General features: G+C 51.3%; 1 protein-coding gene across 2 annotated transcripts in view; it reads right to left on the reverse strand.

Moving 5' to 3' along the window:
* Positions 1-22,032: 22,032 nt before the first annotated feature.
* NKD1 (NKD inhibitor of Wnt signaling pathway 1) overlaps positions 22,033-27,254 on the reverse strand; it is an 85,894-nt gene continuing 80,672 nt past the window's right edge. For both annotated transcript variants that reach the window (XM_017882969.1, XM_017882970.1), the window contains 2 exons: positions 26,353-26,480; positions 22,033-25,577 (listed from right to left, as the gene is read on the reverse strand). In XM_017882969.1, the coding sequence (XP_017738458.1) occupies positions 24,988-25,577; positions 26,353-26,480 (718 nt within the window). In that variant the 3' untranslated portion in view covers positions 22,033-24,987. The remainder of the gene's footprint in view (positions 25,578-26,352; positions 26,481-27,254) is intronic.

The raw sequence follows: 27,254 nt of genomic DNA on the forward strand, positions 1-27,254 counted from the left end.
TCCCCATTTTTTTTTTTTTTTTTGAGATGGAGTCTTGCTCTGTTGCCCAGGCTGGAGTGCAGTGGCACAATCTCGGCTCATGGCAAGCTCCGCCTCCTGGGTTCATGCCATTCTCCTGCCTCATCCTCCCGAGTAGCTGGGACTACAGGCACCCGCCACTTTACACCCAGCTAATTTTTTGTATTTTTAGTAGAGACGGGGTTTCATCCTGTTAGCCAGGATGGTCTCAATCTTCTGACCTTGTGATCCACCCATCTCGGCCTCCCAAGGTGCTGGGATGACAGGTGTGAGCCACCATGCCTGGCCCGTATCTCCATTTTTAACAAGAGGGAGTCCCCCTCCTGCTGCTTAGGGCAGGCCACAGTGTCCAGCTAGAATTGATGGCCACATTGTTTTCACTGTATGTATTTTGTGGTGGTTTTCTTATTGTGGGCTGATACCATTTCTTTCATTGATGGTGGTGACAGAAATGTTCCATATTAAATGGAAAGCAGGGCCAGGTGATGATGGATATGGCAGAAAATGTGAAGGAGGGCTGAGGGAAAGAAGGTAGATTCTGAATTCTGATCCGGCCCCTGATCCGGAATGGATGCTGAGGCTCAGAGAGGGAAAGGACGGGTCTGGAGTCACACACAGTGCCAGGGGTGACGCCAGTTTTCAAGCTCGCAGCCCAGTGCTCCTTCCTCTGACCTTTCAGCTGTACTGGGCTTTGATGCATAATGAATGGAATTCTGAGCTGCCGCTTTACTCCCAGAAACCCCTGCCATCAAGTCCCTCTCCCCAACTCGGGGACTCTTGGCCCATTTAAAAACCCAGGCTGCTGGTGAGTGTGTAGAGTACATCCTTTTTAACGATACTCAGACAAGCAAGTCTGGTGCCTAGAAATCATGTTTCTGCTTTGCAAACTGCCACCGACTGCCTTTCCCACCTTCTGCTTAGCAAATCTTCACAGGCTGTGTTTTAAATACTCTTCCTCCTTTTGCTATGATCAAAGGAATTGCTTGTTCCCCTGATAGGTGACAAAAGATGTCAGAGAAACAAATGAGAGAATGTGATTGCAGCCCCCTTTCTTTCCCCCGGAGGAAGGAGAATCGCAAGGCATCTTGGGCTGGGTGGCTTTAGCACTGAGTAGGGTGGGGGTGCAGAGATAAGGGAGGAGGCTGCAGGCAAGGGCAGAGGAGGGGATCCCAGGCAGGCTGATAATTTGGCACCAGTAGTTGACATCAGTTGGGTGGGCCACTCAGCCTGTATTTCCCCTTCTCCTGGGCAGAGCTTCCTAATTTTGCTTTAGGGTACCCACCCTTCAGGAGGCATTGACTCCATCCCCAGCGCTGGGGCTGTGTGTGTGACTCAGACCTGGCCATGTAATGGACTTCAAGCTGGGCATGTGACCTAATCAGAACCAAACAGGAGCAATCTTGGGCTTTCTGAGATTGACTGCTCAGAGACAGAGAAAACACCCCTTCCTGCTGGGCTTGGGGTAGGGCTGTGAGCCTGGAGCTGCAGGAAGCTTGGTCAAGTGGAACTTCGGAAATGGAGCCAAAAGACGGGGTGGGAAATGGACAGATGCTGAGTCCTGTCCTGATGATCTCAAACTCCTAGATCAAGCCACATCTGACTATGTGAACTGTCTTTTTTTTTTTTTTTTTCGTAGACAGGGTCTCTATCTGCCACCCAGGCTGGAGTGCAGTGGCACCATCTCAGCTCACTGCAACCTCTGCCTCCCGGGCTCAAATGATCCTTCTACTTCAGCCCCAAGTAGCTGGTAGCTGGGAGCATAGGCGTGTGCCACCACACCTGGTTTTGTTTTGTTTTTTTTTGAGACCGAGTCTCACTGTTGTTACCCGGGCTGGAGTGCAATGGCGCGATCTCAGCTCACTGGAACCTCTCCCTCCCGGGTTCCAGCAATTCTCCTGCCTCAGCCTCCTGAGTAGCCACCACGCCTGGCTAATTTTTGTATTTTTTGTAGAGACAGCATTTCACCATGTTGTCCAGGCTGGTCTCAAACTCCTGAGTTCAGGCAATCTGTTTTGTCTCGGCCTCCCAAAGTGCTGGGATTACAGATATGAGCCACCGTCCCAGGCCTGAACTGCCTTTTTTGCTGAATCTGTTATTTCTTTTCATTTGTGACAAAAGACAGTCATTTCTGATGATCTCTTATCACTTGAAAATGTATCTTCAGGCACCTTGCCCCCTGCAACAACCCCTAAGGACTTGGAAAATAGTTTTTTTCTACCTCTAGCCACATTTCTAGGCACAATTTCAGCCCCTTCCAGGCTCATCACAGGCCAACACTGGAAAAGTCTCTATTAGAGGCCACAAGTCCAGACCGGGAAACTGAGGCCCTGTGTTGGTCCATTTTGTGTCACTATAAAGGAATACCTGAGGCTGGGTAATTCATAAAGAAAAATGATTTATTTGGCTCAGGGTTCTGCAGGCTGTTCAGGAAGCATAGTCCTGGTCTCTGCTTCTAGTGAGGGCCTTAGGAAGCTTTCACTTGTGGCAGAAGGTGAAGGGGAACAGGCATCCCATGGTGAGAGAGAGGGCAAGATAAAGACAGTGAGAGACACGCCAGGCTCTTCTAAACAACCAGCTCTCCTGTGAACCTACAGAAAACCCATTCATTACCACGGGAAGGCACCAAGCCATTCATCAGGGATCTGCCTCCAGGACTCAAACGCCTCCCACCAGGTCCCACCGCCAACACTGGGGATCACATTTCAACACGAGATTTGGAGAGGACACACATCCAAACCTTATCAGGCCCATTCAGATGGGATACTACAGAAAGAATTCCTGTCGTGGGCCACGCCTTTGCAGTGATCTCAGCCTGGGTGTTTTCCTACCCAGTAGACAGCCTGAAAAATAAAACGGTCAAAAGCCCTTGTAACCCTGTGAATCCTGCAACCAATGTCCTTCTCCTTGAACCTGACAGTCCCACTATACAGGTTTGGGAACTGAGCCAGCAGGGACAAGGAATTTCTGGCATGCCTACTCTCACCTCCTTATCCTGACACACACTCAGTGCTTCCTCCTTCACTTTTCAGCCAGGAGAGAGGGAGACTGACAACATTGATTATGCTTCCGGATCCAGCTATGCCTGAAGGCCCTAGAGCTAGCTCTTGGATCTTTCCAGAGCCAGTCAATCCTCTTTTAGTCATAAACCACGTTGAATTTGGATTCCGTTACTTGCAACCAAAAGAGTACTGATTGTGTAGCTGCCTTCAAGTCTCCGTGACGCTGTGTGTCTGGGACAAAGACAGCAGTCCTGGAAGTCAGGAAGGCCTGACACAGGGAGATGGGGCATGCCCTGGACCCCCTAGTTATCCCAGTGGGTTACAGGGCCTCGGAGCAGTTGGGGGTGGGGGAAGGCTGGTAGCGTGGGGATGCAGTGAGGACCAGAATGAGCAGGGTAGGGCACCAATGCCAGGGCAAGATGCCTCTGGGAGAGGGGCTGGTTTTCCAAGAACTGGAGACAAAGAAGCCTCAGACCAATGATTCTCCAAGTATGGTCCTCAGACCAGCAGCATCAGCAGCATCTGAGAATTTGTTGGAGATGCACATTCTCAGGCCCTGCCTCAGACCCACTGAATTAGCAGCTCTGGGTGTGGGGCCAGCAAGGTGGGTTTTAACAAGGCCTCTGGTTGCCTCCAATATTGACTGTTGCTTGAGCGCCACTGCCTCAGACATTAAATGAATTAAATATGCTCAGAGAAGAAAGCAAATTATTTAGTTTTGAGAACAGATGTGAGGGGCCCAGAGTATACTGTTCACAAGTGTCTAGGGGGCCCTTCACAGCTACAGAGGCTGGGACAAGGACCCCTGTACTTCTCCCCACAGGCCTGTATCAAGCAAGGTGGCAAAGCAAGGAAGGGCTACCACCTCCAAGTCCCTCCAGGCCCATTCTCCTGGGCCTCCTCCTGAGGACTGTCCTCCACCAAGGAGACCCTGTACAATAGCCTGCCTTGCCCGGCACACAGAGAGGAGGGGATGGCCCAGGGGGTGTGAGTGCCAGGCAGGGGTTGACCAGATGACCCTGAGCCTGTCAAACTAGGATCACACCAGCCAGATCCCTGAATCCAGCCCTCCCTCCCTCTTTAACTCCAGTTCAGAAACTCTGCCTTGTAGTCAGAATGGGCTGGGATCTGTGGCAGGAACGTAAGTCTGCATATAGACAATAACTTTAACTCTCCGTGGCTTCACCCATCACAGGGTACTTCTCATGCTCACAAAGTCCAGAGCAATGCAGGCGACCCTCCAGGATAATTTCTTTTCTTTTCTTTTCTTTTCTTTTTGAGACAGGATGTCACTCTGTTGCCAGCCTGAGTGCAGTGGTGCAATCACGGCTCACTGAAGCCTCGACCTCCTGGACTCAAGTGATCCTCCCGCCTCAGCCTCCCAAATAGTTGGGACTGATGCCTAGCTGATTTCTGTACCAAGACCCTTTTCTTCCATGCAACAACTCAGCAAAACAGGTTGCTCCTATCTTGCAGCTGTGCCATGTCAACACGAGGCTTTAGGGGCAGAGATAACTAAAGAGACACAAACTGGTTCTTAAATACTTTCACCCAGGCACTTCCACTCCCAGCCATAGGCCAGAATGAGCCTCATGATCCCGTGCAGGCAGGAGGGAGCTAGAGCACATGGGGAGTGTGTGGAGAGCCAGTGATCAATAGAAATCTCTGTCACCTGCCTGCTGGACGCCACCAGCTGCAGTCCACTCTGCCACCTCCCATGGGATCACTACCTCCCAGAACACCTGCTGAGGACTGACTTGACGTAGACCTGGCACTGTGCTCAGCACCAGCTCTCCCATAATGACCAGGACAGACATGGTCCCATCCCATTCCTTAAGGGGCTCATATCAGAGAAGGGAGGGGATTGAACAGACCCTCCTCAAAGTTTCCTGGCCCCCATTTCTGTGTCCCTTTTTTGTGAGCATCACCATCCTTCCTGACTCACAGACTAAGCTTAATCAGCTCTCAACCCTGGAATGAGCCTCAGTTTTCTCATCTGTACAACGGGGATAATAAGAGACTTAACAGAGGTCATCTGATGATCATAAGAAAACGAGTCTCCAATTGGTACAGCCTAAGTAGCCACCAGGCAGTGGGGCCAGGATTCAAACTCCATCATCTGATTCCATTGCTCCATTCTCTGCTGTGGCCCTTCCTCGTCCTCCTTAGCTGGGTGGGCCCTGCAGAGTTTGCCTCAAACATTGAAGCTTTTGCTAAGAAGGAGGGGATCTGAGAGTCCAACTTCCCGGCCACAGCCAAGGTGAGCCGGGCCTGGCCTTGAGCCAGCTTGGTTCCCTGAAGACTGCCTGAACTAGCCCAGCCTGATCCCCAAGGCGTCCCTGGAACTGGCCCTGGCTCAGGTCATTCCAGGAGGGCCACAGCAGCTGTCCTGCAACCCAGGGCCCAGACAGGGCCAGCTCCAAGCCCCTCACTCCCACCACACTTTCTCCACATGTACATGCGGTCAAAAACCTTACCACGGGACTGGTAAGGCCACCACGGCCACCATTAGAAACCTGATCCCGAGCTGCTGATTAAAACCAGGAGGGGGTTTTAATCAGCTGAGGCCATATGCTATTTAACGGAAGATGAAAGCACGAGTGATAAGCATCATCTCAGAAAGGCTGTCATTAAAGGAAGAGCAAAACAGCAAGAGGCAGCTTTTATCATTATAGCAGCCCCTCGCAAAGCTCTTGTGAGGCGCTTTGGGGAACATCTGGGCTCGGTCTATTATGCAGTACTTAACAATGTCATTGTGTTTGACAACGGCTCCTGAGCTCACGCCATGCTAAACTTCTAAATATACAATTAATGTCTATTAATTATAGTTTTCAAATCAGCAAAATGAGCCTTCATTAACTTAATCGCCTCTTCTATTTGATCAGGAAATTGTACTCTCGGTGTTCATAATCCCCGCATCTGAAACCCCCCTTTGACAGGCGGCATGTGATGCTTGGCTGACTGTTTAAGGGAAGGCCTGCCTGTCCTCCCCGCATCTAGGCACCCCCCTGCTCCACCCTAGGCCATGAGATGGGAAGCCACCGTGGGCCTCTGAAGTATTCCAAAGGGTTTGTGAGCAGGCATGAGGTTCGGAAGAGAGCGATGGAAGTGAAGCAGCAGCTGCCATCATGGTACCTGGTCAAGCTGGAGCCCAGCTCAGATGAAACTGGATTTGAACCAGTATGTGTTGGGGGATGATGTGGAGAGGAAACTGGCCACTGCCTCCTGCATCTCTAGGCAGACCTCCTTCTCACTGTCAGCAACCTTGGGGATCACCTCGCTGCTCACAACAGCCGGAGGCTTACGGTGTAATTAACCCCACTGCAGTCATGGGCAAACTGAGACTCAGAGAGGGAAACAGTTTCCTCGGGACTGCAGAGCTCATTGTCAGTCAAGCTGAGCCTTCAACTCAGCTCATCTAATGCCCAAGATAGGGCCTCACCCTGAGTTTGCATATATAATGCAGGTCACTGTTGTTCAGTGGACTTTCATCCTTTTCCCTCAGCATGAAGAGGGCTCCCCTACCCCATGGCTTTTGGGCTTGGTCATGTGACTTGCTTTGGCCAATGGGATGGGAGTGAATGCCATGAGTTCAACCACGTAACTTACTTTAACCAGTGGGAGAGGAATGAACGCCATGAGCTGGGCCGTGTAGCTTGCTTTGGCCAGTGGGATGGAAGTGGATGCCATAAACTTGGCCATGTAACTTAGTTTGGCCAATAGGATGGGAGTAGATAGGATGAGCTTGGCCATGTGACTTGCTTTGGCCAATGGGATGGGAGTTAATATGATGAGCCTGGGCCATGTGACTTGCTTTGACCAATGGGATGGGAGCAGATGTAATGGGCTTGATGAGGTGACTTCCTTTGGCCAATGGAACAGGAGTGGGTATGATGTCCACCATGGCCCCTTCTTCTTGAGTGATCAGGAGATATGCAGAGAAGAGGGGTGGGGAGGGGGAGAGAGAGAGAGACAGCGAGCAAGCGAGAGAGTCTTTGGACCTAATTGGGTCAAATGCCTTAGACAACTTACACAACTTCCCAGCTTTACCATCCTCCGCAATAAAATGGACCTGATAGAAAGCCTGCTTCCTAAGGTTGCTGTGAGGATGAAATGGGCAGTGCTTTGCCTGGAAGGCTGGAAAGTGGCTTTGCCTGGTGGGATTCTGGCACCATGGCATCTCAGAGGGCCCAGAGCAAGGAAGTGGCTGTACCCCAACCCCAGCTCCATGGGTCGGCAAGCCCTGGACTGTTCAAACCCTATAGAGCCTTCCATAAATGCAGATCGTCTTTACAGTTTTCTCCCCTTGGCTCCAACTTTGTTTCCACTGCCTTATTTTTTTTATTTATTTTTATTTTTTGAGACAGAGTCTCGCTCTGTCACGCAGGCTGGAGTGCAGTGGCCGGATCTCAGCTCACTGCAAGCTCCGCCTCCCGGGTTTATGCCAGTCTCCTGCCTCAGCCTCCCGAGTAGCTGGGACTATAGGCGCCCGCCACCTCGCCCGGCTAGTTTTTTGTATTTTTTAGTAGAGACGGGGTTTCACCGTGTTAGCCAGGATGGTCTCGATCTCCTGACCTCGTGATCCGCCCGTCTCGGCCTCCCAAAGTGCTGGGATTACAGGCTTGAGCCCGCCCGGCCTCCACTGCCTTATTTTAAGCCCACCACCTCATCTCATTTATGCCTTAAAGAAGTTTATGGCTAAGTGGGGACAGCAGACAGGCAGCTGTGATATGAGGCCTATGCAGGAGGCCCAGGAGGGGCATCTACCCAAGGCTTGGGGGTCAGGGAGGGCTTCCTGGAGGAGCGGGGTCTTGAAGAAGGAAGGGGGCAGATGTACTAGAGACCCACGGCCACCTGTCATTTCAGCTGCAGCTACTGAGGACAGTCTCGCAAGCACAGACTCACCTCATCCCAGCAGAACTGTACCTGGCCTTCCTGCCCATTCCCTGGGCCTTCTGCAGTCCTGCAGGAAGTGAAGGGGCATCAACACCCCCAGAGACACCCCCAATACACAGGCTGGGGCCAGTGGACACATGCTCCAGCCTTTCACCCTGCAGCCAGACACCCCAGGGTCACTCTGTCCTCATCCTAGAGGGCCGCTGTCTCTAATGGTGACCTCAGCAAGGCACCTTCATGTCACTTTGTCACCTGCCATCTTGCCCTCCTGCCCCATCACTCCCCTCCTGAGCATCGCCCTACCAAAAACCCACCCCCAAGTCTCTGTCTTAGGCCAGGCCTTGGGGAACCCAGACTTGGACGAGGAGCAGCTAGGTGAGAGGTGAGGACAAGCACTGCAGGGAGAAGGAGCAGCATATTCTGGGCTGGAAGGGAAAGGAAAATCCTCCATTGTTTAAGGGTTGTCAGGTAGCACAGGGCAGTGGGGCAGAGGGGAAAGGCAGGAAGTCATGGAGGAGACAGGAGACAGGGAGCTAGTGGCTCCTGAGGGCCGGGTCTGCTGGGCTGGGAGCTGAACCCTTGTCCTGAGGGCAATGAGATGGGTTTGCAGTAGAAAGTGGCATGGTCAGATTGGTGTTTCTGTTTTTGTTTTTTGTTTTGTTTTGAGACGGAGTTTTGCTCTTGTTGCCCAGGCCAGAGTGCAACGGCATGATCTCGGCTCACTGCAACCTCCGCCTCCCAGGTTCAAGCGACTCTCCTGCCTCAGCCTCCTGAGTAGCTAGGATTACAGGCACCCGCCACCATGCCCGGCTAATTTTTTGTATTTTTGGTAGAGTCGCGGTTTCACCACGTTGGCCAAGCTTGTTTCAAACTCCTGACCTCAGGAGATCCACCTGCCTTGGCCTTTCAAAGTGCTGGGATTATAGGCGTGAGCCACCGCACCAGGTTGTTTTTGTTTCTTTTTAAACAGAATCTTTCCCTGTCTCCCAGGCTGGAGTGCAGTGGCGTGATCTCTGCTCACTGCAACCTCCACCTCCTGATTCAAGAGATTCTCCTGCCTCAGCCTCCTGAGTAGCTGGGATTACAGGGATGTGCCACCACGCCTGGTGACTTTTTGTATTTCAGTAGAGACAGGATTTTGCCATGTTGCCCAGGCTGGTCTTGAACTCCTGACTCTAGTGATCCACCCACCTCGGCCTCCCAAAGTGCTGGGATTACAGGCATAAGCCACTGCACCTGGCCCAGATTGGCATTTTTAAAAGTGCTTTTTGTCTGCAGTGTGGGGACTGATGGGAGACAGCATGGCCAGTGGAGGAACTGTCCCCAGGCTGGGGAGAGACAATAGGAGTCTCTGCTAGGGTATGGAGGGGATGGGTAGACTGGAAAAGGCCTCAGTAACTGGAGTGATGAGGGAAAGAGGAGTCAAGGATGACACCCAAGCTTCTGGTCTGGGTTAACTGGATTGTCCTGCCATCTGCTGAGCTAGGAGCAGGTTTTGGGGTAAGATGATGAGTTTCTTTTGAGGCATGTAGTTGGGACTCATTGACAGCAAACTAGAGACAGTCATGGCAGTGGACGAGATCCCAAGAAGTGAGTCCATAGAGAAGGCCAGGCAGCCAGCACTGAGATCTGAGCAATGCCACTACTTTTAAAACTTTTTATTTTGAAATAATTATAGACTCTCAGAAAGTTGCAGACAAAGCCCAGTCAGGTCCCATGTACCAGTTTCATTGCCACCATCTCGAAAGGAGGATTAGACAAATCTGACTGCTAAAAGTGGCCCAGGGATTCTGGAGAAAACCCAACAGGTTTGATATCAGGAAAGCAATTTCACTTACAATTCAGGTTTGACTGCAAGTGAGAGTGGTTGAAACAAGTGAGAAGTTGATTGCTTCCTCAAATAATAGTCTAAATATAGGTGTCCAAGCTTGGAATAGAGGTCCTGGTCCTCTAAGTTCTCAGGAACACAGGCTTCTGTCAGCCACTCCACATCTCTAGGGTGTTGTCCTCATGGTCCAAAATGGTGGCTGGAATTCCAGCCATCACATCTGCTTTCCAGGCAGCAAAATGGAAGAAGGGACATAGAAGAACAGAGATGACAATAGGTATAAACAACCTCTCTTTTTAAAGGAGATTCCCAGGAGCTGCTACATGACACTTACTGTTGACTAGAGTTTAGTAGCAAAATTTATTTGCGAAGGAGTCTGAGAACTGTAGTCTTTATTCTTGGACTCAAAATCAGAGGCTCTATTACAAGGAAGAAATAGTGTATCCAGGGGAACAACTAGCTTCCTGTGCACAGAATCCAAGGGCAGAGGGTGTTCTGAAAGGGAAGGTGTGTTAGTGTCACAAAAACAATCAAGAATTCAAGAAAGGTAGCAATGAAATGCCCAGTGGATTTAGGGACAAGAAAGTCCAGTGGCAACTTGGTGAGGATAATGGCAATTATCCATCTGACAGAACCCTTGATTCTGAATGCCTAATGTTTTCCAGAGTCAGCTTTTGTCCAGTGGATAGGGCAGAAAGATAGAGGTGTTGGAGTTGAGGGTATTGGAGTGCAAATCCAGGCCACAGGTGACAGTACAGCAGCAGGAAGTGGCAATGAAGGAATGAAAGGGACTCCAGGAAGAACCAAGAGGGACTGACTGTGAGAAGGACAGGAATGAGGACAGAAGGAGACGGCAGAGTGTGTGGCTTCCATGGTGTGGCATTTCTGGGTTCACAGTGGGGTCCAGGAGTGAGTGGCTACAGAAGAGAGAAAAAGGAGGCCTTTCTGGTGGTGGGGGCCATAACGTTGAGAGATTGGGGTTCAGACACCTGCAGAAATCACCCAGGATGCTGGCAGGGTGTCACGTAGAGGTGAATGCTAAGCCTCTGTGGAGTTTTCCCAGTTACCTCAACACTACTCCCAACTCTGCTGCCAAAAGAGCCTGTTTAATGTTCTTGTGGTTGACACCTGCCCCAAACCCTCAATGGTTCCCCCACGGATTCTCAGGAAATGTCCAAACCCCTCACCTTTTCCTTTGCAGTCCTTCTATGATCACCTGGGATGGGTTAGGATGCTTTCAACTCTAAGCAACAGAAACCCCAAGTAACAGACACTGCCTGTGCCTGGCCTGGCTTGTATCCCCTGCAGGAATCATTTGTGTTTGCTGGTCCAATTTCCAGCTGCCAGTACCTGCGATTCCACTGAAGCCTATGCCTGTGCACGGAAATAACCCTTGACCAATGACTGACAAGGATGGGTGGATAAATACCTCAGCTCCCTCCCTGTGCTGGTGGGATAACTCTGAGGTATGTTCCACGTGGGCTCCTGGAGTGGAACTTCCCTTCCTTTCCTGCCTCACTTTCCCACTCTCCTCCCTGTCTTTCCCAGGACCACCTCAAAATCAACAACTTGCTCCTGAGTCTTCATCTCAGGACCTCCTCCTGAGAAAAACCAAACAACTAAAGTGCAGATGCTGGATGGCTGCCAGGTTGTGTATAAGTGCTTGCTCAACATCATTCCCGAGGACCCAGGACTCTCTGTCTGTGCTCTGTGATCCTCAGGCTGTAGCAAGATGACCACCACCATGACATCTTACAAGTTCCTCAACAAACTTCCCTTCAGATCTCATTGGCCAGAATAAGGTCACACATGATCTTTCCTGAATTAATCACTGGCAAAGGTGAGGGCTTTGCCATGTCTGGCTTAGACGAATCACCTATGGGCAGAAAGGATGATGGGGTCAACTACAGGGACCACACCACCATCCCATCACCTCTTCCAGTATGACTCTACCACTGTAGGTATGTAATATAGTGAAAAGAAAGAGCTCTGTGTTCTCACTATTTCACATTCATTCATTCATTCAACAAGCACATATTGAATGTTGACTGTGTCCCTGCTAGTTCCTGGGGCTGGGGATGTGGGAGACAAGTAAAGCACAGAGGGCTGAATGTGGTGGGGTCTGGGTGGCAGAGGCATGACCCTGGGGATATCCTGACCCAGCTGTTTTGCCATCTGAAATGTCCCACCCCACTGTCTTCCCCTCAGGATTATACCTGCACCCTAGAGCTCCTCTCCTCCAGGAGGCCTTTTCTGATTTCCCCAAATCAGGGGGTTCCATCCTGCCTCGGAGCTCCCTTGGGTGTTCCAGGGTGTTCTTCTGGGCTGGCACTGTCTTGGCTGGCTCTGAAGTGTCCTTGCTTGCCCATTACGAGTGACAGTGTTCTTCTTGTTTTCCCCACTGGGGCTCCTAGAGGGAGGGCACTGTGTCCCCAGGGCCTGAGCCACAGCCAGGCAGCTCAACCCTGCAGGGCTGACCCACAGCCTGGGTGGACCCACCCGGCCCCAGTCCCTGCCTCCCAGCACCTGCTACAAGGCCGCCTCCTCCCCTCCCCATGTCTCTCCCATCAATTTCTTATTTCATAAAAATCAATTTCTGTCCCGTTTTTGCCATGTACATAAAAGACTGTGGCATCAATTAGCCTTCGTTCTCTCTCTCCCCCTCTCTTTTTCTTCCTCGTCTTTTTTGGAAACCTCTTTGTAGGGAAAATCTCATATTTCAGCAATTTGCATTATCCACACACTCAGCTTTGAAGTTCTAAGTTATGGTAAGAAAAGGACCCACTTATCTGCCCATAAAAAATGTTCAAAGCTTATAAATTCCCTGAAACAGATGTACATTATCATTGGATTTGCCTTTCTTTTTGCTAGAGCATGCCTAATAGAGTTTCGGCCGCCCCCTGGCCCCCTTCCCCCGCCCCCGTTAGCATCTTGTCTCCACAGAAGCCCGCTCCCCACTGGGCCAGACCGACTTCAAAGGTCCCAGGCTGTCTGTTAGAAGCAAAGCACAAAGTGGGAACATAGGGGCCTTTTAAATCCCCCACGTTTAAGTCAATATCATGCCTCCCTCCTTTCCCCTCTCCTGGCAGAGGGACATAAGTCAGCCCTTCCCTTTCTGCCTTCACGAGAGCCAATTCAGCAACTACCAGAGAGAGGAAATCGGGGCTTCTTTCTCTCCCAGTCTCTCTGTCTTTGCCCTTTCTTTCTTGCCAACTTTTCTTTTTGTTCTTTCCCTCAGTTAAGATGCTCGGCAGCACGGAAGGTAGTGCTGATCCCACGTGTAAGCAAGCAAGCGGATCCTTAAGTGCTTTCATGGGTAAGAATGTCGTAAACAACGTGCATCCATTCGGTCACCGTGGGATCCTACCATGAAAGCCCCCTCTCCGGGCTACTGTTTCCAATCCCTTCTCCACGTACTGGTGGCTAAAGTGTCACAACCTCTCTGCCCCGACTGACCTTCTAGCTTCCTGATGTGTCTCTTGGGGTGACGAGCAGACTCTCTACCATTCAGGCCCCCAGGTCCTGCCCATTCCGGGCCTCCCCGTTGCCAGCTGCACCCAGTCATACAGGCCTGCACCAACTCATCAAGCGTTCACCCTCTGTCCACCCTTGAGGCCCTTGCACCAGCTGCTCCCTCTAACGTTCCACCTGGCTAATTCTTCCTCACCCTTGAAGTCATCCCCTAAATGTGGCTTCCTGGAGAGTCCCGCTGCAGCCCCCCATCTCCATCATGTCCCCTCTGTTATTTCCTCCCATGTCTCTCCAGAAGTTATCGCAGTGGATAAAAATGCCGTTTCTGGGTGGAAGCAGTCCTCCCTCCCCCACAGTAGACTAAAGCTCTGCAAAGGTAGGTAGAGATGACGTCTGTTTTATCAAGTGCTGAGCATGGTTCTTGACACATAGTACTTGATCTCTAAATCTTCGAAAGTACGGATGAACAGAAAGCCTGGAGATGAACTTGGCAAAGGCCAGCCAGGCCTGAGCAGGTTCTTTCTGGGCAGGAAGTACCAAGTGTGGGTCTCTCTTTGCTCTGCCCACGTCTTGCCCAGAAGCTCAGTTTTGGCAGCTCCTTGCCACTGGAGGGTGGTCACACCACAGAGACTGACCTGCAGTCTAACTAAACTGCTTAGCAAGAGAGAGTGAGATACTCGAATGTCAAATTCTTTCTCCCCAATGAAGAAAGGAGGGAGGAGAGAAGGAAGGGAAGGTGGAAAGTTTACATGCACCACACTGGAAATATTCTGGCCAGGAATTTCTGGGTCAAATCACAATCAGATGCTGCCTTTTGAGGACAGAGTCGGAGGAAATGGAATCAGGTGATGTTGGCTAAGATGGCCAGGGGCCCATCTGGAGGGGATCTTGAGCCACTCAGAGTCACCTTGGGCCCCTGTACCTAGGTGTGCTGAGAGCCCACAGGCCGAGCCCAGGGACACTATCTGAATATCCCCAGGAGGTTCCAGGTTTTCAGTCTGTCTGCATGCTGCCGCCCTTCTCTGGTGGTAGTATCAACATTCCAACAAGTCTCAGCATCGGGAACCCACAAGAGAGGTGCCCCTTTTCCCATCTATCTTTATGAATTCGATCAACAAAGACCTGTCAACAGCAGGCCATGTGCTAGGTCCAGCTGGGGGTGGGTGGGGAGGCCAAGAATGTGTTGTCCTTCAGTCACTCAACAGACATTGAACTAGCACCTGTCTTTGCTGGGCCTTTGGTATTACAAGATAATTTGGTGAACAAGTGCTTTGGTGGAAATCAAATAATCAGAGGTATAGATAAGTACCTACAGTGGATCCTCACCCTCCGTGGATTCTGTATTGGAGAAGTCGCCTATTCACTAAAATTTATCTGTCACCCAATACTTGTGGTGCACTCACTTCATTCGTGACATGCGCAGAGCAGCAAAAAGTTTGAGTGGCCCAGCCACATGTTCTCAACTGAGGTCGAATAAAATGATGTTCTGCTTTCGTGGTTCAGTTCTCATCCTATACGCAAACATCCTTCTCACAGTCTGTGTAGCATCACGCTTTGTGCATGTTTGTGCTTTTTTTTGGCTGCCTAAAATGCTCCCCAGGCATGGTGCTGAAGTGCTGTCTTGAGCTCTTAAGCACAGAAGGCTCTGATACACCTTACAGAGAAAATACGTGTGCTAGATAAGCTTCGTTCAGTCATGAGTTATAGAGCTGTTGGCTGAGTTCAATGTTAACGAATCAAGAATATATAGTAAATTAGGCATATTTAAACAGAAACACACATAAAACAAGGTTATGCACTGATTGGTAATGAAAATGTTGTGACCAGAAGTTTGCAGGAACCTAACTAACCCTGTATTTCCCCTAGGAACAACAGTTCTGTATCCGCTAACTCACTGTCAGAGGCAACTTTATAAGACGTAATGACTGCAGTGAGCCGAGATCGCGCCACTGCACTCCAGCCCGGGAGACAGAGTGAGACTCTGTCTCCAAAAAAAAAAAAAAAAAAAAAAAGATGTAACTACTGCGATGAGTGAGGATCAACTACAGTTACAAACATGATCAGTACTATGAATGAAGGGGACCACAGGGTACCCTGAGAGCTTGGAGCACCATCTTGCTGAAGCTGAGGTCTCGGCCACACCAGCAGCCCCAGCTTCCAAAGCTCCCCTTGCCTCATGTGTCCCTGGACTTGGCTGGAGTAATGACAGACAAGGGAGTAGGACTGGTCTTTGTCAATCTGTATCAATGCCAGCAGGCTCCTGGAAAGGGAGGGTCACATGTCTAGCAGCTTCTCCCCAGGGACAGGTGTCAGGCTTGTGTTTAACCCTACCAAGCATTAGCCATGAGTTAGGTAAGTTGCTTAACTGAACTGTATCTCTGTTTCCTCATTGGTTTCCTCTCAAGGCTGTTTCGAGGGCATTAGTGAATGTGGGCTGGGTGCACAGTAGGCACTCTGTAAGTGGCAGATATGGCAATGTGGACTCCTCAGCGATCCTGCAGCTTAGGAGTAGGGCAAGGACAGTCCCAGATGCAGGGTAGCCAAGCACTGCTCCAGAGGCCACCTCTTTCCCCAAGGAAGGCACTGCTGGGCATGGCTTTCAGGCTGCCCATCCTCACCACTGCCCCTACTGTTTGTAGGACTCAGAGCTGCCACCCGCATGGTACTGAAGGCCAGAGACAGCAGGGGCTTGTCCAAGTTCACACCACAAGTCGGGTCTGGAAGGAATAGAGTAATCCCATCAAACTTGAGAGGGAAAAGTCATGTCCTCAAGTGTTTTTTGAGTGCATAGCAGAGGCGACATGCCACAGCAGCTGTCTCACAGGGGGCTCTGCAGCCAGGGTGGGGGACAGGTACCTTTCATCCATCAGGACTGCACCTCCTTTCCCATGAGCCTTCTGGGGTCACATTCTCCGAACTGCAGCTACTGTTGCTGTTTTAATATCAAGGGCCTATTACGTACCAGGCTTTGTGCTGAATGCTTCATGCCCACTGGATCATTTACTCATAACAGCTCAGTGAGGTAGTTACCCCAATTAGCCCCATGTTAGAGAGAAACACCAAGGCACAGAGAGGGTGAGTCTCTTGTCCCAGGTCACACATCTAGGAAGCAGTAGAATCAGGACTTAGCTCAGGTCCAAAGTCTCACCCATGGGCTGGTCTGCCCATCTTAGCCGAGCCCCCAAGCTGCATTCTCTGGTCCAGCTACTGGATCCTGCAACCTTCTCAAACTCTTTCCATGAAGCCAAGTGCACAGGATCTAGGACATCAGGTCCAGAGAATTTGGGGCCACATCTTCCTGGACCTGCAGTTGGACAAGGACCAGACTCTAGCCTGAACAGTGAGATGCAGCCCAGAGAAGTGGGAGTCACAGACAGAGCCTGGCCTGAGACTCCTACTGAGACTGTTCACGTGGCCACCCAGGGAGTCCCCATCCCCTGCCCGATCAGCAGTCTTTCTGCTTCCCCTCCAAGAGAGCTGGGGGCATTCATCCAGGAAGCCTGATATGTAACAAACTCCTTTCCCATTTCTTGCTTTGCTTAAATCTCCAAAGTCCCTGGAGCTGAAGTCAAGTGGGCCTCATTGGGTCTACTTTACAGAAAAGCAAACTGTGTCTCAAAGAGGGGAAGTCACTGAGCCAGGTACAATCCAGCCAGTCTTTTGAGTTGGGGCTTTCCACCTGTCTTGGCTGTTTAAGGAGTGCTGGGCGGGGTCTCACACAGCCTGGGACCCTCTGCCGGGGGTTCCAGCCCACTCTGCCCCACCTAAAGGAGGAGTGGGGCCACGCTCTGAGGGTCTCCAGGACTGCTCCAAAGACTTCCCCATGAATGTCCTACCATGCCTGAAGCTGCTCCGTTAGCCATCCTCCTGTCTAACGCTCTGCCCTGAACAGGTTTTTAGGCGGCACCACTGACCTCCAAAAATTAGGTGCTTGAGGCTGCGCAGGGGTCATAAGCTGAATCACATCAAAGCCAGGCCTCAACATCAGGCTGAGAGGGGCTCCGGGCACGGGAAGAAAGGCATGTGCATCAGTGGAAGGGGTGAGCGGATTGCAGCCATGTGGGAACAGAAGCCTAGGGTAAACACACTTTCTGATTTTTATGAGAAAAGCCAAACATCCAGGTTTTTAGGTGAAATCCTCAGATTTCGGAAATTCAAACATTTTGAAACCCTGGACGGGTCACACATGACACATCAATGGGCCATGCTAGGTATGGTCCCGGTAAGCAGAGGATTGACTTCTGGAGGCTTAGAGTGGGCAGGGGACAGGAAGGCAGGGCAAAGTTCCAGAACCCACAGCTTCTTGGGGAGTGTGGCTCTGGGCAAGTTGGCCTCAGGCCCACTCCAACCCCTCTACCTGGCACCAAGAGACATAGCTCAGCGCCGACCATTGAACTGGCCATGACAGGCCTGCTCGCACAAGCAGACCACTCCCACCAATGGCCTCTGTGGAGTACTGACCAGTGTTGGAGGTTGCAGAAACCCCCTCTCCGGATATCACAGATGTCAGCCTCCCCCAAGTGCTTTGCAGACAGCTAAGGCCATGACTGGAAAAGGGCCTGCAAGCTGGTCTGTGCTCAGGTTTGGGAAGAACTGTCCATTTGGACTCCACACCCCCAACTGGAGGCTCAGGTCTTCTGTCTCTAAAATGGGAAGGGAATTCTAGCCCTACTGTGATGTGTGGTTGGCCAAACTTTCACTGGTTTCCAAGGAAAGAAAACAAAACAAAAACAAAAGACAACACAATGAGGTTTGTTTTTTTCTTTTAACCTCTTTTGGTTTTCTTTAAACAGTAAGGGACTGCAGTTTTCTATTCTTTTCTAATATCCTTATTTAGCAAAAGTAAAGTTGGCAATGCTGTGTTGCTTTCCCAGACTTTTATTTGAAATGTGACTGCTTTGTAAAACTCCAGAGTCAAGGACTCATAGGCAGGAGGATGTCATACATTAACAGGAAAGGATGAGAAATCTCCACTCCCTCCCTTCTCCCTCCCTTGATCGCTCATTCCCTCTCTTCCATTCATTAACCACCCACTATGTGCCACGCCCTAAGGAAGCTCCACTACGTGCCATGCCCTAAGGAAGCAGCTATCTAAGAAGTCCCTGCCCACAGGGGCTTTACAGACCAGGAGGAAGGCAACCCACAGAGCCAGTATCCTGATAACCACTGCTGACTGACCCTCTGCCTAGGCACCAGCTAAGATGGCTCCAAAAAGTGAGGCCTTATTGGAAAAGAAAAAGATAGCAAAGGTCAGCTTGGATGAACCCACCCAGAATTTTGCAATCAGAAATATCTGGAAAAGAGTTATTCTAGAAGAGCAGGGGGATGCCAGGGCTTGGGGATGAGGAGTGATGTTTTCGGTGCTTAGGGTCCCTGAAGGTCTTGGTCCTCCTGCTCAGAAGCCCAGGAGGTCTTGGGTTGCCTCCTCCAGAGATCGCCCTCGGTCCCTGGCAGTTCCTCCAAGGCTGTTGTACTTTAGTCCTTCTTCTAAGCCTCGAATGCTCCTCACTACCTACCTCTCTCCCTGATGTGGAGGCTGGGGAAAGGCTCTCTGAAGGATCTGACCAGATGTGACCCCAAAACAAACCCTACTGGGGCAGGGCAGGGCCCCCATAAGCTTGGAACCAAGCCTGAGTTTGTAGTACAGCAAAATGAGACAGCTGGTAGTCGCAACAAGCTCTAGTCCCCAAAGCTGGCCTTGACCAAGGGCCCCCAAGCAAAGTGGGAAGATTGGGAAGAGAAGTTTTCATGAAAGCCACTCTTATCTCCCTAATTTCAGACCTTAGTCCTGAGCCAGGGGAGGGAAGAGAGTGTGTGGTCCATGCACCAGGGGCCACTGTGGACCCACCTTAGTTGGAGGACCTTAGGGGTCTCACTAAATGTGGCTGTCTTTCGCAACCTGTAATCTTATGATAAGGGAGGAGAGCTGGGTTTTCCAGAGGCCAGATGGCAGGGCAACTAGAGAAAGAACTCAGCCCAAACACAGAGGGCTCTTACTAAATCCGCCAGCCTCATCCTCTGCTGCAGCATGGCTGCTTGCTCTAACATCCAGGAAGTTTTTGGAGGTCCCTGGTGGGGCAGGGGGCAGGTGGAGCTGTCTCTGCCTCCCCTACCACGTTAATGCACATCGTCCTCAAGGCAGGGCCACTGGGATTCCACCCCGCATGCGCCAAGGCACAGGCAACGGGACTCTCAGACTGTGGTCTGTGGGTCCAACCACACCACCATTTCCTGGAGGTGCGGAGCTTGTGAAAAAAACTGATCCCTGAGCCTCACCTCTGACCCACCTCAGCTCATCTCTGTGGGTGGGCCTGGTATCTGCACTTCACATGCTCCCTGGGGGATTCTTACGACCCCTGAAGTTATTTCCCTCAAATCGGGCCCTCTGAGGTCATTTCGGGGAAAAAGCAAACATCTTGATGCCTGGGCCACATCCCAGACCCACCACTCAGCATCATCAGAGGTGGGACCCCTGCACCAGTATTCTGTAGAAATCTCCCCAGGTGATCCGAAGCATTCAGGGGATGAGAATTGCTGGTGTGAGCATCCCCTCTGCCTCCCTGAGCCACCACCAACAGGCTGGTCAATGCCAAAGTCATGTCTAAAGGGCCTCATGTCTAGATAGGGATCTGTGCCAGGCTCATGGGCTAAATGTACCAGGATTCTTCTACTTTGTGGGAGACAGTGGAGGGAAGAGGAATCCCAGTGGCTGGTCAGCCGGAGACAGGGAGTCTCCGCCAGGCTCTGCCATTTCCTCCCGAGAGTCGTCGTCTGCTACTGGCAAATGGGTCTCACCTATTCCCCCTTCTCATGCTGGAGGCAGATGCTAGGTATAGAAAGCCCTTTGTAGGGAAATACATAAATTAGGAAAATCATCTGGGGTGTGAGCCCAAGGACTGCTGGTTTGGGAGATGATGAGACCGAACACCAGATCAGAGCCCCACACAAAGGTCCTGACTGTGGCAAGTGATCAAACTTTTCATGACTGCAGAAGGGTGTCCCGAGCACAGGTTTTAGAAATTAATAAAGCGTGTGGCTGAAACATCTGTCTTCGCTCTGCAAAACGAGGCCCTGCACACATCTGGAGAAGGGGTGTGTGTTGGGGGCTGGGTGCAGCTGGTCTGGGGAGGCCGAGGCAGGGGCCAGGAGGGTGGGTGCTGGGGCGTGGCTGGACGAGGGGCAAGGCTGCCTTGGAGTCTTTCAGGTGTGCAGTGACCAGGTGTCTGCTGTGTGGTAGGTAGCATCATCTTTAAGGAGGAGGGGAGGGTGGTGGGTGGAGGGCATTCACAGTCTGCTGGCACCGGGCACCTCTCAGGGGTCCCCTTTCATTCCTGAGAACACTGACAGGCCTCAAAGAAGCCAGGTTATTAGTGCTGGCATCTGACAGACACACCAAGGTGCAGGCAGCCTTCCCTTCCTCCTGCCACACTTTGGAGGCTGCCTTCCCTCTAGCCCAGTAATGATCTGATGTCTAAACACAGAAAACAGGGCTGGAGGAGTGAAAGAAATTGCTCCTCGCTGTTTCCTTTGCCAAAAAGTGTAATTAGCACGGCTGGATGTGAAGTGCAAGAGTCCCCTAGGCTCCTGACCCCCGGGCACTCCCAGGAGATGACAGCAGGCCCCAGTGGCTGGGATCCTCACCTGGCTGTCTGCCTTAAACACATCCAGTCCTCGGTACCCAGTGACAGATCAGCAGAAATTGGCATCCCCTCGACAGGAGTCTCCCCAGGAGCACCCCCATGCTCAGAACTCAGGGGATGGGGTAGTGGCAACTGCTCCTCTGGAATGGCCTTCAGAAGATTTGCAAACAATACCAAACCTCTCACCCATACCAGCCTGCAGGAAAATGTGCTTAAAACCTCACTAGCAACCATGGTTTCCCCTTCTAGTTTTCCCTCCTTCCTTCCTTCCAACCTTCCTCCCTCTCTCTTTCTTCTTCCTCTGATTCCTCATTATTCAGTATAACCTCTTTATTTATTTATTTGAGACGGAGTCTCACTCTGTCACCTAGGCTGGAGTGCAGTGGTACAATTTTAGCTCACTGCAATCTCCGCCTCCCAGGTTCAAGCAATTCTCGTGCCTCGGCCTCCCGAGTAGCTGAGATTACAGGCATGCACCACCAAGCCCAGCTCATTTTTTGTATTTTTAGTAGAGATGGGGTTTTACCATGTTACCCAGGCTGGCCTTGAACTTCTGACCTCAGGTGATCCACCCAGTTCAGCCTCCCAAAGTGTTGGGATTACAGGCGTGAGTCACTGCGCCTGGCCAGTATCACCTCTTTTAGAGGTCATGTACAATCACATCAAAATTGAAATCACACTTGCTCTTGAACTCTGCAGTTCCATGTGGACACTTTCTGTTGCCTGTGCTGCTGCCCGTGGGCACTGGGAGAGCTGTGTGCAAGGACTCTCAGCACAGTGTTCACCAGAGCCTGGGATGAGAGATGACCCTTATGACCACCAGGAGGGGATGGGGCAAGCTGATGACAGCACCTCTAGCACAGAAGGCTGAGCAGCTGTTAGAGAGAAGGGGGCAGAGCTCTATGACCTAGGGAGGGAGATCTCCAAATATATTCAGTTACTGAAAAAAATAGCATAAGTATGAACACTATGCTCCTTGTGTAAAAATAAAAGGGTGGGGTGGGAAGAGGATTAAGCAGTAACTGCAGGATTCCCCGCCCCCCCCTTAAAAATAGATCTGAAATAAATATTGCAAAATGTCAGCATTTGTAAATTCTGGGTGGTGAGTTCACAGTTACTGTTTCACAATTTTCTGTTTCAAACTTTGTGTTTGAAATACTTTAAAAATTAACAAAATGCATATGGGGAGATATAGAAATGCATTTATTCTGGTAAAGAACAGCTAACACTTTCATAGTGCTCACATGGGCCAGGCACTCTCATGATCCCCGCCTTTATAAAGGAAAAACTGAGGCACAGTATTTCAGTTGAAGCACAGGGCTACAAAGAGGGAGTCAGGATTCGAACCCAGCAAGCTGGCACCAAAGTCTGTGCTCACAACCCCTACACTACACTGAGGGGCCCTAGGCCACATCCAGAAAGTTGGCATCTGGGATGCTGGCGGGCCTGGGATGGAGGGAAGTTCACTTTTTACTGTGTACTTTGTGTATGTACTATTTGAATCTTTTACATGTGCACGTTACTATTTTTTTAAATAATGTTTTTAAAGCTGGGAAAGTCCCAGTTACCAAGAAGTAACAGAATCCTGATAGGTGTGGAGCTTGGGGAGGCAGAGGAACTGCTCTAAAACCAGTAGTTTCAACTCCCGGCTGGCCTGCAGGGTTGCAGCAATTCGGAATCTGGGGCGCCATTACTTCCTGTCCAGTCTGCACCCCTCCCCTCCTGTCTTCCGATATAGACCCCCACCCCCTTGCCGGCAGGTTGGCCATGTGACCCCAGCTGGGATGTCATGATTGGTCCGGCTATGGGCACCAGATCTAAGCCCAGCCAATCAGAATCCTGCCTTGGGCTTTACACTAATGGAAGGTCCTTTTCCTTTTGGTTAGGGGACCCAGAAGGCCAACAGCCAGGGCTCCCTGACAAAGCATGTAGTTGAGTACCAGTATCAATCCGAGGGACAAAAGGGAGGGACAAGAACCAGTCTCAGCTGAGTTCACATCCTGGACCCTGTCATCTCAAAGCCAGTTCCCTCCCTGCCTTCCAACTTGGTTTCATTCACTTTGGATTGAGTTGAGTTCTCACTGACAGAAACCCACAACCCACAACCCAAAACAAGGGCAGCCCATGGCCATGATTAAGCCCTGCACCAGTGGCAAAGGGATCAAGTGGGAGACCAGAATCCCAGCTCTGCCCTCTGCGCGGCCTCAAGGGAGTTACGAACTTCTGAGTCTTAGACGTGCTCCCTGTGCTGCCACCAAGCTGCCTCATGGGGCTGTCCTAAGGATTAATGTATTAATCCAATCCCAGGCACATCAGTCATTAATAAAATTAATAATATGGTAACAACTAAGCCCACTATCTTTGGAAGTAACTCCTTACTAACTACATTAAACCCAAACTCGAGGCTCTGGAAAAGAGGGTGCCAGCTGGGAGCCAAAACGGCAGAAAGGAAGGTAGCTGGAGTTGCTTCTCCCTCTTGTGTCCCTGTAGATTCACTGTATGCTCTCCTCTCTGACCTGGGAATATGCCCATGTGACCCACATCAACAAGCTCCCTCCGCCCGGTGGCTTCCAGCAGCCTCAGTCAATGGATTGAGGCGGGGTCAGGAAAGCAGGGTCGGGATATTAATTGCCCTGGAGGGTCCCCATGACTGGCTGCATCCTTTGAGCAAAGGTCACAGCTCCTTCAGGTGCCCCTCTCACTCCTCCAGCAATCCTCTGTCTGCTAAAGATAACTCCTTCCCCACTCAGGCCCAGGGGTGGGAGTAGCGCTCCACACTGCTAGCCCCAGGGTTCTGCATTCTCATGGGAGGCTCAGCCCACACTTCGTAAATATTACCTTTATTAAACTCTGCTCAAATTACCCCATTTGAGTGTGTAATCTGCTTTTCTCTGAGACCCTGGCTAGCTGACTGGTTCTTCCTCAGGTTTCTCCAGGCTCTGGCCAGACAAAATCCTTCTCTGTAGAGGATGCTGCCCCCGGGTCCCAACACTGGTCATGGTCCCCTTTTCCCTCCAAGCTTCTGTACCCCAGCAGTTTTCTCCAAAATCCATCAGACCCCCAAACCCGAGAAGGGACCTCTGATGAAAGCATCTGAGCCATCCAGCCCCAAAAGGAGACAAGCAGGGTCACATCTGGGTTCCAGAAGCGTCCAGAGAAGCAAACCACTGATTTCTACACACCAGAAAAGATACCTGAGAGTGTATATTTATAGAAAGATACATAGAAATGGACAGATGGCGTCTATCTATAGATACAGAAAGCGCTGTTAGAGAATCGTGTAGGTACGTATATATCTGCCACATCCTCCCCCACAACCAACAGCACACAATTGCCCGGATCTTGGAAAACGACGCTTGTTTAAGTGGTTGGTTCCCTTCCTAGCAGTTTCCAAAATGAGAAGGATGGTCTCAGGGATAGTCCTTAAATATGTGTATGTATCGCTGTAAAGGAGAGAGAAGGAGGAGAAGGAAGAGAAGTGGATTTTCATGTTGTGCATGGCAGAAGAGATGGGACTGCTTTGGGGAAAAGGGCTTGATCCCACTGGAAAAGCATGAAAGACAACTCCAGAAAAGACAGCTAAGGTTTCTAGGTTGGGACATAAAAACACAACAGCAAGACGTTCGCACTCTGCAGTCCACTGAAATCCCTTGTAGCACATTACAATCAGTTAAGGGCAAAATAAAATCAGAATAATACTAAGAGGTAGCAGCTGTTTATCTTCTCGGAGATTTCGAGGGTCTCTGGAAGCTGGGCCAGGTAAGGGTGCTCTCCTGGAAGAGGCTGGGGTGGGGTGGAGTTGGGGCTGAGGGCTCCCCGGCTCTGGGAAGGGTGTGGGCTGATCCACACAGATGCTGCAGCTCCTGAGCCTCCAGGGAGCCTCTGCCCATTACAGGCCACTCCAAACCAGAGTCATTTCCTGGGCTAGTTATGCAGTCCCCACAACATATAAATAAAGGTTTAGTTCTGTGTTTCCATAGATCTTCTACATGAAGGCTAGCTAAATATTAGTGGAGTAACAATAATTATTAATAACAATAATCGTCATAATAACAATAATTAATAGAATAATAATGCCTTGGGGTGTCGGGGGTGGGGTCCTTCATACGGCAGGGTGGGGCCCTGGGGAGGGGCTCTATGTCTGGTAGAAGTGGTGGTAATGGTGGTGATGTTCGTGGTGGTGGTGGTGCTCATGTCTCTGGACCGGCTGCCCAGCCTGGCTCTCATACACCACCAGGGCGGGCAGCTCCCGCAGGTGCTCCCGCCCCAGGATGGGGCCGCCCGAGGCCAGCGGTGCCTGTAGGCCCCGGCAGCCCTGCTGGCTCTCCTTGGCTCGGTGCTTGTGCTTCTTGTGCCCGAGGGGGGCTAGGGAGGGGAGGAGGGCCGGGCTGGCAGCCAGGTGGGCGGAGGGGGACACTGCAGGGAAGGCGGGTCCCAGAGGGGGCTTGTTTCTTGCCCCTCTGGCCGCGTGGCCCACACCCACGCTCTTGCCCTGGGCCTTGGGGGACCTCACAAAGTGCTTGCTCCCGTCCTGGGTGCCCCGGAGCCGTTGCTGGAGCTCCGAGACCTTGGCGATTGGGGTGTCAAGGAAGTGGAAGGAGCCCGGGTCCACGCCTTGGGGCTTTCGGTGTGGGACGTGGATGGCTTCCGGCTCATGGGAGCGAGACCGAGTGGGGTTGGAGGTGCGGGGGGGCAGTTCTGACTTCTGGGCCACGGAAGGGGAGCCTAGGAACCAATTCAACAGACATTTAATGAGCACCTACTGTGTGCTGGGGCTTGTGCTATACCCCAGACATCACCCCCACCCCCAGTTCTCCAAGACTAGAGCTACCCCCCAACGCCCGACTGCCCCCCACTGCCTTGCAGGAAAACTATCTGAAATGGAACTTTCCCATCTGCTAATAAGTGGGAAGAACTGGTTCTTTGGTAGGTCTTAAAAAATACTCTCCGAGAGGGAGCCGAGAAAGAGAGATGGCAGCAGAGACCCCAAAAACTGTCCAAGGTTACTGGGGCAAGAAAGAACTCTAAGTATATTGCTAAAAACATACAGAAGTAACTCCTAGAGGAATTAAACATATGAAGAGAAAGGGGAGAAGGGAGTTGTGGGAGTGAAATTGAGCAAGAGGTCAACATATGTCAAGGCTGATAAAGACACAGCAACACTGTACCTAGGGAAACCGAGGTTCTCGCTGGAAGAAACAGCCAGAAGGGGTCAAAGTGGTTGCCCAGGGAACAGGGCTTGAATGGGCTGGGTTGGGGCACGGAACTGTTGTTTGTCATTGGGTGCTAAGTCCTTAGATACTATTTGATTTTGTTCAATTTCATGCATGTATTACTTTAATTTTGAAACCGTTTTTAATGTCACTTTCTCCAAGAGTCTTTGACCTGTCCCATAATAGCTGTCTTCCTGAAGCCTGGGGTAGCAGTGAACACCGCCCACATGGCCCGTCCAGCCACGCCCTGTCCTCATCACCCATCGCAGGGTGCTTGAGTCCCTTACCAGGCCCAAACTGGGACGTGTAGTTTTCTATCCCGGCGAGATCTAAGTAGTGGTTTCTCCTCTCGATGTTCTCATCCACGCAATGGTGGTAGCAGCCAGACTGCTCCAGGCGGCTGTCACCCTGGAACCTACGGCAGGGGAGGAAAGTGAGTGGGGTGACACTGACCACCAGGTGGGGGCAAGTGCATAGGCTACTGGGAAGCCCCCAGAACGAACTCTGGACTGTTCATTCATTTTCTTCTTGGCCTTTGGAGAGGGTGGGGAGGAACAGCCCTCTCTACAAGCTGTGCCTCCATTTGCTTCCCTGCCAATGGAGAGACAGACCACAGACCACAGCCCACAGCCGGACCTCCCCGCAGCTTCTGGGAGGAGTGGACGGGAGTTTGCTCTGAACAGGTTCAAAGCAAATGTGAGAGATTATTGGCCAACTTCTAAGAATGCCCCAGTGCCAGGCTTCAAGCTCTATGTGCCCACTGCAGGTAGGTAGCCTAACCCCCCATTCCCCAGGGGGTACGGGCAGCAGAAGCCCCTTAAACTGTTGGAGTTGGGCCTGGCAGACCCCAGGACCTGCCCTACAGCCCAGGATGGGCCTCACCAGTGTATGAGTGTGTGTGTGCACACACACGTGTGACTAACACAGTGTGTATGGAGGGGTGGGGAGAAATGCTGCCAGAGGCTTTCTTTTTCCCCTGCAGGGCTCGGGGCTCCCTGGTCCTCTCCTCCAAAGACCTCTTTGATCTGCTCCCATCCTGGCTTCCTTCCCACACAACACAGTACCACCTTCCCCCAGGATCTCTAGCCAGCCTGGGTCCCTCTGATTCTCAGCCCTGTCCCCACACCTGGCTGTGACCCTGCTTGAACTGTTTTTTCTTTCCCCTAAGCAAGTACTAATCCAGCTCTGG

The sequence above is a fragment of the Rhinopithecus bieti genome, unplaced genomic scaffold (assembly GCF_001698545.2).
Source record: "Rhinopithecus bieti isolate Rb0 unplaced genomic scaffold, ASM169854v2 scaffold_13375, whole genome shotgun sequence".
Taxonomy (NCBI): Eukaryota; Metazoa; Chordata; class Mammalia; order Primates; family Cercopithecidae; genus Rhinopithecus; species Rhinopithecus bieti.